Below are 13,446 nucleotides of genomic sequence, written 5' to 3'. Positions count from 1 at the left end.
AGAGAGAGAGAGAGAGAGAGAGATAAGAGAGAGATTGACTGTGTTACCATTTTATTGTTACTATTTTTATATTTAATTTTGTATTATTATTTACTGCCATTCTATATTATTATTTGTCATTGTTTATAATTTTATTACAATGTATATTGTACACATTGTTGCTTTGGCAATATTGACACAATGTTTTTCATGCCAATAAAGCAGCTTGAATTTGAAAAATTTGAGAGAGAGAGAGAGAGAGAGAGAGATACCCACTAATTATCAAAATCCAGAAAAGAGCCGTTAAATTCTACAACCACCTAAAAGGAAGCGATTCCCAAACCTTCCATAACAAAGCCATCACCTACAGAGAGATGAACCTGGAGAAGAGTCCCCTAAGCAAGCTGGTCCTAGGGCTCTGTTCACAAACACAAACACACCCCACAGAGCCCCAGGACAACAGCACAATTAGACCCAACCAAATCATGAGAAAACAAAAAGATAATTACTTGACACATTGGAAAGAATTAACAAAAAAACAGAGCAAACTAGAATGCTATTTGGCCCTAAACAGAGAGTACACAGTGGCAGAATACCTGACCACTGTGACTGACCCAAACTTAAGGAAAGCTTTGACTATGTACAGACTCAGTGAGCATAGCCTTGCTATTGAGAAAGGCCGCCGTAGGCAGACATGGCTCTCAAGAGAAGACAGGCTATGTGCACACTGCCCACAAAATGAGGTGGAAACTGAGCTGCACTTCCTAACCTCCTGCCCAATGTATGACCATATTAGAGAGACATATTTCCCTCAGATTACACAGATCCACAAAGAATTTGAAAACAAATCCAATTTTGATAAACTCCCATATCTACTGGGAGAAATTCCACAGTGTGCCATCACAGCAGCAAGATTTGTGACCTGTTGCCACAAGAAAAGGGCAACCAGTGAAGAACAAACACCATTGTAAATACAACCCATATTTATGCTTATTTATTTTAACTTGTGTGCTTTAACCATTTGTACATTGTTACAACACTGTATATATATAATATAACATTTGTAATGTCTTTATTGTTTTGAAACTTCTGTATGTGTAATGTTTACTGTTAATTTGTATTGTTTATTTCACTTTTGTATAATATCTACCTCACTTGCTTTGGCAATGTTAACACATGTTTCCCATGCCAATAAAGCCCCTTGAATTGAATTTTGAGAGAGAGAGAGAGAGAGAGAGAGAGAGAGAGAGAGAGAGAGAGAGAGAGAGAGAGAGAGAGAGAGAGAGAGAGAGAGAGAGAGAGAGAGAGAGAGAGAGAGAGAGAGAGAGAGAGAGAGAGAGAGAGAGAGAGAGAGAGAGAGAGAGAGAGAGAGAGAGAGAGAGAGAGAGAGAGAGAGAGAGAGAGAGAGAGAGAGAGAGAGAGAGAGAGAGAGAGAGAGAGACTTTTTGTCTTTCTTTATTGAAACATTCTCATTTCATTTAACACTCACCCCCCCCTAAAAATAAAAAAACAAAAATATATCCTGTACTGCATACATGTACCATACTCACCTTTCCATCTACCACATGATACAAACCAACATCACCATACACAAAAACAATACCCTCTCCTACAACCGTATATCCAAAACATCTTCCCCAGCAATACAGACAGCCCCCCCAACACACCATATCTCCTCAAACATCTCCACACATTTGATCAGTTTATAGAACTCAAACTCAACCCTAAGGCGCGCAGAGACCATCCCATTAAACAATAGTAAAGGGTCTGTTATCCCCCCACCTTTGACCCTGTTTCTCCTTGTTAGCCAAATAGCTAATTTTGCCTGAGCAAACAGAAAATTCAACAAAACACATTTTTCTTTCTCCTTACTCGAATACCTGTATCCCATTATAAACATCCCAACAGCAAAAACCACCCCCAACCTCTCACACAGACATTCCAACAGAGACATTAATGGCATTAACCTGGTGCACACAGAAAACACATGAATCACAGTTTCATTCATTTGACAGAAAGGACACCCCTGCCCAATTCCCGGATCAACACGTGCCAACCAGCTGTTAGTGGCCAGGGCTCCATGAAGAACCCTCCACTGGAGGTCCCCTGACCTCTTTGGTACTGGGGGTTTGTAGAGCGCCCTCCATCTAAAACCCACCATACTCTCCGCCCCACATACCCCCTGCCACTGATGTGCCTTCACTCCTGTTAGACTTCTAATGTTCCTAACCTTAACGCAGAGGTTGTAGAGAGCTTTACCTCCCACCCCCTCAAATTCCCCCAGGCTCGGAGTGTTAAAATCTAACAAGTCCTCCAGACCCCCTTGCCAGTCTCCAGTCTCTGCCGTCACCTGCAGTGGCGGAAACATTGGTGGCCCCTCTCCCTTTGGCCTCTCAAACACCCCCCTTACCTGCTCAGACAGTGCCTCCTGGACCTCCTCCAGGAATCTCTCCAACAGTCTAAGAGACGTTATTCCTGTTTGTTGCGCCAAGACCTCCGGGGTTTTCCACCCCTCCTCTCCCAGCAGTCTCAGGTCACCTAGCCTTCGTAAACCCCCTGCCATCAGTTGCCTCTGCAGGGTGGCAGACTGAACCGATCTCAAAGGGATGGCTGGGTTGTGGAAAATAGGCTCCTCCCACACCCACTGCCCAGGCTCCACACCCCCTTCTCGTATGGGCCTTAGCAGCTGCCAGGCCCTCAGCACCGCAGAGTAAAACTCTGAGAGACCTGCTGTACTCAGCCTCTCCAGCTTCATGAGGAACAGCTGCCGGTCCAACCCTAATCCACCAGCTCTCCTCAGCAGTGCGCATGCTGGTTCCCTCCAGCCAACATCGGTATGATACAGCAGTCTCTGTACCGCCTTTAGCCGGAAAGCAGCCATCCTGCTCTCCAGTTCCACCAGGCCCTGTCCTCCTTCGTGGACGGTCATGTACAACACTGCTGCCTTCAGCCAGTGATGTCCCGACCAAAAGAAATCCACCAGCTTGCGTTGCAGGTCTGCAAGCAGACCGGCGGGGGGGTTGAGGACAGCCAGTTTATGCCACAAGGAAGATGCCACCAGGTTGTTAATTATCAGCACCCTCCCTCTATATGACACTTGGGATAGGAGCCACCTCCACCTGGCCAGTCTTGACACCACTGCCTGTGACAGCCCCTCCCAGTTCTTCCTGACCCACCTCTCCGAGCCCAGGTACACCCCCAACACTTTAAGCCCTTCACAACCCCACTGCAAACCCCCTGGAAGCAGAGGAGGAGCCCTATCCCCCCATGCCCCACATAACAGAGCTTTGCTCTTTCCCCAGTTTACCTTAGCTGATGAAGCTCCCTCGTACACCTTCAGACTGGTCTCTAGTTCCTGCATATCTTGCCCATCCCTGACCATCACAGAAACATCATCTGCGTATGCTGAGACTGCTATTCCTGTCACCACCCCCATGCCTGTCCAGCACACTCCCTGCAGTCTCCTGCGTAGCAGTCCTAAAAAAGGCTCAATGGCTAGTGTGTATAGCTGCCCAGATAGAGGGCATCCTTGTCTAATGCCCCGTCTCACCCAGACTGGCCTACTGAGCCCCCCTCCCACCTTAACCATACATGACACCCCAGCATACAACAGCTTCACACAGGTCACAAAACTCTTCCCAAACCCAAACACAGACATCACATTAAACAGATACTCATGATCCACTCTATCAAAAGCCTTCTCTTGATCTAAAGAGACCAGTCCAAAGTTCACATTAGAACCTCTCGACAAGTCCAACATGTCCCTAATCAAGAACAAGTTGTCCGTGATTGAGCGTCCCGGTACACAATATGTCTGGTCCTTGTGTATTATAGAGTCCAGATGGGACTTCAGTCTGTTAGAGAGGACCTTGGCAAAAATCTTGTAGTCCGCACAGAGTAATGCCACAGGCCTCCAGTTCTTAAGTTCACACAAGTCCCCTTTTTTGGGCAGGAGAGTCAGAGCCGCCCGACGGCAGCTCATCGGCAACTCTCCTACCCCGATGCATTCACGCAAGACGCAAAAGAAATCCTGTCCAATTATTCCCCAGAATTTTTTGTAAAACTCCACTGGGAGTCCATCGACCCCCGGTGCACGACCGGGGGACATCTGGGTTACGGCCTCTGCCAGTTCATGTGACAACAGAGGAATGTCCATTTCATCCCTCTGTGCCCGAGAGAGCTTAGGGAGTCCTGCGAACAAGACCTGAGCACACATAGGATCACACATTTCTGCCCTATACAATTCAGTATAAAACTCCACAGTCCGCTCCCGCATCTCCCCCACCACAGAGGTCACCCGCCCATCAGACAGCCGTAGACAATGCATACCCTTGGCTTCACTGCTCTGTCTTTCCAAACCAAAGAAGAAGGAGCTGGGAGCATCCATCTCCTTGAGCATGGAGAACCTAGCTCTTACAAGTGCTCCCTTTGCTTTAACCTGGAAAAAACTGCCCAGGTCCCTACGTAATTCGGCTAAATTAGCCTGGAGGCCTACATTGCCTTGCCCCACCATCTCTACCTCCATCTCACTAATACACCGCTCTAGTTCCCCCAATACTCTCCTAGCCTCTGATGATGAGAGAGCTGTGTACTGTTGACAGAAAAGCCGAATCTGCACTTTCCCCACATCCCACCATTGACTCAGAGACTCATACTCCTCTCTTCGCTGCCCCCACCTTTCCCAAAAGGTCTGGAAAACTGAGCAAAAAGTGGCATCTTGTAAGAGCTTTACATTGAACTTCCAATAAGATGCCTGCCGGGGCCCTGGTGAAATAGACAGCCGAGCCATGGTTATGTGATGGTCCGAAAAACCCACTGGGAGAATGGTAGCGCCCAGCAGCCTATTGCTCTGATTCCTAGATATGTAAAAACGATCAAGTCGGGCTGCACTCACCCTAGCCCCAAAAACCTTCACCCATGTATACTGTCTTGTGTTTGGATGTTTAGTTCTCCAAACATCCACTAGGTCAAACTGATTAATGATGTCCCCTAACACTCCCACTGACACTGAATGAGGCTCTTCCCCATTTCTGTCTTTTGTAAAATCCATTGTACAGTTCCAGTCACCTCCGATCACCAGCGTCTCCTCAGGCGCTACTTGTGAGAGTTCCTGTCTAAGACTCCCAAATAGAACCCCTCTTTCTCTCCCTGTGTTAGGCGCATACACATTTATAAAAACAAAACCCATGCTGTTAATTTCTGCTTTAACAACAAGCAACCTACCCTTACACACTTCCTTTGAGGAGCAAATTTTTACAGACAGACCCGGTGCAAAAAGGACTGCCACCCCTGCACTAAGATTTGTCCCATGGCTCAACACACTTGCCCCTTTCCACCAGAGCCCCCAGTCGACTTCATTCACCACATCACTATGCGTCTCCTGCAGAAATAACACATGTACTTTTTTTTGTTTTACATATTCACCCAACACACTCCTCTTTCCCGCATCTCTGGCGCCATTTATATTAAGCGAGCCTACCCGAAGAGTCTCCATAAGAAGTGGGAGAAAAGCCAGCAGAGAAATAGACCAATAGCAAAGCTCAAAAAGCCCCAGTGTCAGAAAGAAATTAAACATTTAAACAGTGTCTGAAGGTAAACCTTTACGCACTGTTGTAACCCACTTCCTCAACCTAAACCGTTTCCTGGGTGAGAGGACACCATGCCCCTCATTTCTCATTGCATGTTTTACTGATCTTACAAACTTTCTAGGATCAGGAAAAAAAGCCTCAAGATTAACTTTTTTCCCCTTAGTCTCATTCAGGAACCTTGTCAGTTCTCTCAACGTGTACTTAGACCCCTCTGGTTGACTGGCTGTCAGCTCCGGGCCAATTGAAGAAGAGTCTGAAAAAAATAACTCCTCATCCTCTTCCTCAGACTCACTTTCCTCCTCTTCTCTATCTCCCACCCTGACCACCTGCTCTTTCTCTCTGGTTAGGGCCTCACCCACAGCAACAGGCAACATTTCCATTGTGCCTTTGCCCACACCCTTTTTCCTTTTCCGCTTGACACCCTCCTCCTCCACCCCTAATCTCTTACACTTCCCCACTATACTCTCCTCATCCACTAGAATAACCTGACTAGACCCAGTATCATCTACACCACCCTCCATAGCATGACTAGGCCCAGCATCATCTACACCACCCTCCATAGCATGACTAGGGCCAGCCTCAGCTACCCCACCATCCATAGCCTGACTAGACTCAGCCTCTTCTATACCACCATCCATATCCTGCCTAGACCCAGCACCCTTTACACCACCCTCCATAGCATAACTAGGCCCAGCCTCAGCTACCCCACCATCTCTAGCCTGACTAGACCCGGCCTCTGCTTCCCCACCATCTCTAGCCTGACTAGACCCAGCCTCCACTACCCCACCATCTCTAGCCTGACTAAACTCAGCTACAGCTACCCCACCATCTCTAGCCTGACTAGGCCCAACCTCATCTACACCACCATCTCTAGCCTGACTAGGCCCAGCCTCTGCTGTCTGCATCTCCTTACCCCCTGCACTTTGACCTCGATTTCCCCCACTGGCGCCTGTACCCTCACCTTGTCTACGGCCTTTGTGTGGGCACGCAAAACTCTTGTGCCCCAAATCCCCACATTCAAAACACCGTAGACTATCTGTGCTGGCAAAACCTGCATAGAGCCCCTCCCCATGTCTCACTTTAAAGTGCACATTTAGCTGTTGCTCGTTGTTGTTCAGAAACATAAACACTTGCCTCCGGAACGAAACAACGTGTTTAACGGCATCTGCCTGAAACCCTGCTGACAGTACACGGAAACCGCTAGCAAACTTACCAAAACGACTCAGCTCTTTCCTAATTTGATCATCCGTAATAAACGGAGGCAAATTTGCCACTACAACTCTTGTTGAAGGGGTAGAGAGAGGTGAAATTGACACCAACACATCCCTTACAAATATTCCGCTAGCAATTAGCCTACCAACCAAATTAGCCCTTTTCATGAACACAACCACAGCTTTGTTCATTCTAGAAGCAGAATGTATAAACTCAGCTCCTACCTGTTCACCGACCGCGAGCAGAACCTCCTCCACCTTAACTCCGTTCTCAGGAACACACCTGAATCCATGCTGTATAGACAGCGTCTCCTCCGCACTAGGCTGAGAAGCCATCGCGCACACCACAACTTCCAAACCCCAGGAAAGTTTCTCTGTCCTCTTCCACCCTAACTTTGAAAAAAAAACTTTGGATACCGCTAAAACAAATATTGCATTAACCCTCCACCATAGAAAATAACATGTAAAGAAAGGAATCAAGAAAGTTAGTTAGGATAGAGCTTTCCACACCAAACACTCAAACTCCAAAAACACCCAGCATGCACTGCGAGAGAGAGAGAGAGAGAGAGAGAGATGAACTGTATAGTCAGATAATAAAGTGTGTGCGTGTCCAAGCTAGCACATTTGGTTCCCTTGAAGTTGTTGGAACATTGGTTTCACATTGGTTGTGGGAACGAAGCCACACGTTTCCTGACTGATGAAACTGAATGTTTTTTAAATGTTCTGAATTGTTTTTAAATGTACGGCTATCCGTAAATTAAAAAATCAAGAAAATTGTACCGTCTGGTTGGCTTAATATAAGGATTTTTTTATTATTCGCACTTTTACTTTTGATACTTAAGTATATTTAAAACCAAATACTTTTAGACGTTTACTCAAGTAAGACAATTGGGTACTTTTTCCACAACTGGTGACACGGCATCAGTGAACGTATGATCTTCTGTTCTCTATCTATGGAATTATTCAACTGCACCACCAGGATGGAGCTAGCATGCCATGTTTTTTTACTCATTCAAAGCTGTTCATTTTAGTCTATTCAAACAGAACCCATTTCAAAGGAAACAAGTACTCATAGATTAGGTGTGGCTAATTAGTGGGTGTGGCCAACACACCCGAACAGATAGAGAATTTGTTGATACTGTGAACGGAATGTATATGTTTTTAAATATCATTCTTAGAACGTTCTCTGAATGTTAATAATGTTTTCTTGTGTTTTTTTATGGAAAGTTTTCTTCATGTTCTGAGAACAGAATTGAGAGCTTATACATTAGCAAAATTGAAATTAAATGTTTGAACTTTTAGGAAATGTTCTGTTGAAGTAATGAAATAACAAGATTTGTTTTGTTTTTGTCGAGATCCTTAAATGTGCTGAGAATGTTCCAAAGCCAAGCAACTATCCTGCTCCATTCCCAGAGAGTTGTGGGAAGGTTGTATGCAAAATAACCATAGGATAACCACACTCGCACCAAGCTCTAAGAAACATATGGTTCTCAGAACGTTATGTGCTAGCTGGGGTGTGTGTGTACACTTACCTCTGACCACGCTGAAGCCTCCGTCCTGGCTGACATGGCTGTGTGGGTCAGGCTGCAGACGGGGAGAGAGGAGGAGTGAGAAAGAGAGGAGCAGCACCTAGAGAGAGGGAGAGAGAAGGAAAAAGAGTAAGGGAGAGAGAGCATAAACTTCTGCTTGGCCCATTTTATTTTTATAGTGTTCAACTGTGGATCTGGGTCAAGGCCTGAGTATTCAATCACAGACATGGTAACAGGCCAGTGAGCACCCCAGTGACGTAAAACACTGTATTTTTAATGGAGGATATTCCTTACCAGGATACAGGTCCTTTTCTGGGCGGTCTTACTGGCGCCATTAGGTAGAAGAGTCTGTAGCCTGGCCAGCCGCTCCAACAGAGAACTGCAGTACCACACACAGACAGAGAGGATCATGAGCTGTATAGTCAGAGATGATTCAAAGTCCATTCCATTCAAGACAGGAAAGAAGGGGGAGAGAGTAGAGAAGGTGTGAAAGAAGAAAAAGAAAGGAGAGTGTAGGGTAGGTAGAAAGGGAGGAAGGAAGAGAGTAGACAAGGAGGGGAGGAAGAGGAGAGGAATGAAAGAGGAAGAGATTAGGGGAGAAGACTTGAACATGTGTCCCTTGTAAACAAGATTTGTAATGCCTTGTGTTGGTTCCCTCCAGTTGGTGAACTTTACTCTGCAGCTCTAGGTTGTGTGTACTACAGGCATTCATCCTGACGGGGCACAGAGAGACACTCCATCAGTCTCTCTATCAATTCACTTACTTTTCTCTTTCTCCATCTCTCTAACTAGTTTGTGTTGTTTTATTTTCTGTCTCCATTCTCCTGTTCTCTCAATATCTTTCCCTCTCTCTCTCCTTCTCTCTCTCCCTCTATTATTCTGCTTAATACCTCCTCTAACTGTTTAATACGTCCTCTCACTGTTTAATAACTCCTGTCACTGTTTGATATGTCCACTCTCACTGTTTAATACATCCTGTCACTGTTTGATACGTCCTCTCTCACTGTTTAATAACTCCTGTCACTGTTTGATACGTCCACTCTCACTGTTTAATAACTCCTGTCACTGTTTGATACGTCCACTCTCACTGTTTAATACATCCTCTCACTGTTTAATACCTCCTGTCACTGTTTGATACGTCCACTCTCACTGTTTAATACCTCCTGTCACTGTTTGATACGTCCTCTCTCACTGTTTAATAACTCCTGTCACTGTTTAATACGTCCTGTCACTGTTTAATACCTCCTCTCACTGTTTAATACCTCCTGTCACTGTTTAATACCTCCTGTCACTGTTTAATACGTCCTGTCACTGTTTAATACCTCCGGTCACTGTTTAATACGTCCTCTCACTGTTTAATAATTCCTGTAACTGTTTAATACGTCCTCTCTCACTGTTTAATATCTCCTGTCACTGTTTAATACATCCTCTCACTGTTTAATACCTCCTGTCACTGTTTAATACCTCCTGTCACTGTTTAATACCTCCTCTCACTGTTTAATACCTCCTCTCACTGTTTAATACCTCCTGTCACTGTTTAATACCTCCTGTCACTGTTTAATACCTCCTGTCACTGTTTAATACCTCCTGTCACTGTTTAATACCTCCTGTCACTGTTTAATACCTCCTGTCACTGTTTAATACCTCCTGTCACTGTTTAATACCTCCTCTCACTGTTTAATACCTCCTGTCACTGTTTAATACGTCCTCTCTCACTGTTTAATACCCCCTGTCACTGTTTAATACCTCCTGTCACTGTTTAATACCTCCTGTCACTGTTTAATACGTCCTCTCTCACTGTTTAATATCTCCTGTCACTGTTTAATACCTCCTGTCACTGTTTAATACGTCCTCTCTCACTGTTTAATACCTCCTGTCACTGTTTAATACCTCCTGTCACTGTTTAATACCTCCTGTCACTGTTTAATACGTCCTCTCACTGTTTAATACCTCCTGTCACTGTTTAATACGTCCTCTCTCACTGTTTATTAACTCCTGTCACTGTTTAATACGTCCTCTCTCACTGTTTAATACCTCCTGTCACTGTTTAATACCTCCACTCTCACTGTTTAATACCTCCTGTCACTGTTTGATACGTCCTTGCTCACTGTTTAATACGTCCACTCTCACTGTTTAATACCTCCTGTCACTGTTTAATACCTCCTGTCACTGTTTAATACGTCCTCTCTCACTGTTTAATAACTCCTGTCACTGTTTAATACATCCTGTCACTGTTTAATACGTCCACTCTTACTGTTTAATACGTCCTCTCTCACTGTTTAATACGTCCTCTCTCACTGTTTAATACGTCCACTCTCACTGTTTAATACCTCCTGTCACTGTTTAATACCTCCTGTCACTGTTTAATACGTCCTCTCTCACTGTTTAATAACTCCTGTCACTGTTTAATACATCCTCTCACTGTTTAATACCTCCTGTCACTGTTTAATACCTCCTGTCACTGTTTAATACGTCCACTCTTACTGTTTAATACGTCCTCTCTCACTGTTTAATACGTCCACTCTCACTGTTTAATACCTCCTGTCACTGTTTAATACCTCCTGTCACTGTTTAATACGTCCACTCTTACTGTTTAATACGTCCTCTCTCACTGTTTAATACCTCCTGTCACTGTTTAATACATCCTCTCACTGTTTAATACCTCCTGTCACTGTTTAATACGTCCTCTCTCACTGTTTAATAACTCCTCTCACTGTTTAATACCTCCTGTCACTGTTTAATACGTCCACTCTCACTGTTTAATAACTCCTCTCACTGTTTAATACCTCCTGTCACTGTTTAATACCTCCTGTCCCTGTTTAATACGTCCACTCTCACTGTTTAATACATCCTCTCACTGTTTAATACCTCCTGTCACTGTTTAATACCTCCTCTCACTGTTTAATACCTCCTGTCACTGTTTAATAACTCCTGTCACTGTTTAATATGTCCTCTCTCACTGTTTAATACCTCCTGTCACTGTTTAATACCTCCTGTCACTGTTTAATACGTCCACTCTCACTGTTTAATAACTCCTGTCACTGTTTAATATGTCCTCTCTCACTGTTTAATACCTCCTGTCACTGTTTAATACCTCCTCTCACTGTTTAATACGTCCACTCTCACTGTTTAATAACTCCTGTCACTGTTTAATACGTCCTCTCTCACTGTTTAATACCTCCTGTCACTGTTTAATACATCCTCTCACTGTTTAATACGTCCTCTCTCACTGTTTAATACCTCCCGTCACTGTTTAATACGTCCTCTCTCACTGTTTAATAACTCCTGTCACTGTTTAATACGTCCACTCTCACTGTTTAATAACTCCTGTCACTGTTTAATACGTCCTCTCTCACTGTTTAATACCTCCTGTCACTGTTTAATACATCCTCTCACTGTTTAATACGTCCACTCTCACTGTTTAATAACTCCTGTCACTGTTTAATACGTCCACTCTCACTGTTTAATAACTGTCACGGCCGTCTTCTTGAGAGAGATTGGACCAAGGCGCAGCGTGTGCAAAATACATCTCTTTATTGTGAACTCCTCATATCGCCTCCTCTCGGCTTTAGCTGCCTCCAGCTCTTCACGAGGGAGGCGATATTCTCCCGGTTGTGCCCAAGGTCCCTTACCATCCAGTATCTCCTCCCATGTCCATGAATCCTGTGTAGGTGGGTCCTGTTGCCGCTTGACACGCCGCTTGGTCCTAGATTGGTGGGTAATTCTGTCACGATCGTCTTGCTGTGAGAGATTGGACCAAGGCGCAGCGTGTGCAAAATACATCTCTTTATTGTGAAAGAGAGAAAAACACGAAAACGAACACTATACACAAACTAACAAAAACAACAAACGACCGTGAAGCTAAATAATGTAAGTGCACAGACAAGCCACAAACGTTCAACATAGACAATTACCCACAAACACATGATGCCCATGGCTGCCTTAAATATGGCTCCCAATTAGAGACAATAAACCACAGCTGTCTCTAATTGAGAACCAATCTAGGCAGCCATCGACATACAAACACCTAGACAAGGCATTACCCCATTAAACCTACAAACCCCTAGACAGACCAAAACACATACTTCACCATGTCACACCCTGACCTAACTAAAATAATAATGAAAACAAAGATAACTAAGGCCAGGGTGTGACAATAACTCCTGTCACTGTTTAATACGTCCTCTCTCACTGTTTAATACGTCCTCTCTCACTGTTTAATACCTCCTGTCACTGTTTAATACGTCCACTCTCACTGTTTACTACCTCCTGTCACTGTTTAATACGTCCTCTCTCACTGTTTAATATCTCCTGTCACTGTTTAATACGTCCACTCTCACTGTTTAATACCTCCTGTCACTGTTTAATACGTCCCCTCTCACTGTTTAATAACTCCTGTCACTGTTTAATACTTCCTGTCACTGTTTAATACTTCCTGTCACTGTTTAATACGTCCACTCTCACTGTTTAATACGTCCACTCTCACTGTTTAATACCTCCTGTCACTGTTTAATACGTCCCCTCTCACTGTTTAATAACTCCTGTCACTGTTTAATACTTCCTGTCACTGTTTAATACTTCCTGTCACTGTTTAATACGTCCACTCTCACTGTTTAATACGTCCTCTCTCACTGTTTAATACCTCCTGTCACTGTTTAATACCTCCTGTCACTGTTTAATACCTCCTGTCACTGTTTAATACCTCCTGTCACTGTTTAATACGTCCTCTCTCACTGTTTAATACCTCCTGTCACTGTTTAATACGTCCTCTCTCACTGTTTAATAACTCCTGTCACTGTTTAATACCTCCTGTCACTGTTTAATACCTCCTGTCACTGTTTAATACCTCCTCTCTCACTGTTTAATACGTCCTCTCTCACTGTTTAATACGCCCTCTCTTACTGTTTAATACCTCCTGTCACTGTTTAATACCTCCTGTCACTGTTTAATACCTCCTCTCTCACTGTTTAATATCTCCTGTCACTGTTTAATACGTCCACTCTCACTGTTTAATACCTCCTGTCACTGTTTAATACGTCCTCTCTCACTGTTTAATAACTCCTGTCACTGTTTAATACCTCCTGTCACTGTTTAATACGTCCTCTCTCACTGTTTAATACCTCCTGTCACTGTTTAATA

The 13,446-nt window shown here is 44.3% G+C and overlaps 1 protein-coding gene across 1 annotated transcript in view; it reads right to left on the bottom strand.

Annotated features, from left to right (window-relative positions):
• Positions 1-13,446, bottom strand: part of LOC120055354 (relaxin-3 receptor 1-like) — a 37,028-nt gene that overhangs the window by 8,636 nt on the left and 14,946 nt on the right. Inside the window, exon 3 of the mRNA XM_039003223.1 lies at positions 8,311-8,362. Coding sequence (XP_038859151.1) covers positions 8,311-8,362 — 52 coding nt within the window. The remainder of the gene's footprint in view (positions 1-8,310; positions 8,363-13,446) is intronic.

This window comes from Salvelinus namaycush, chromosome 11 (assembly GCF_016432855.1).
Source record: "Salvelinus namaycush isolate Seneca chromosome 11, SaNama_1.0, whole genome shotgun sequence".
Lineage (NCBI taxonomy): Eukaryota > Metazoa > Chordata > Actinopteri > Salmoniformes > Salmonidae > Salvelinus > Salvelinus namaycush.
This window is presented reverse-complemented; position numbering and strand designations above follow the sequence as displayed.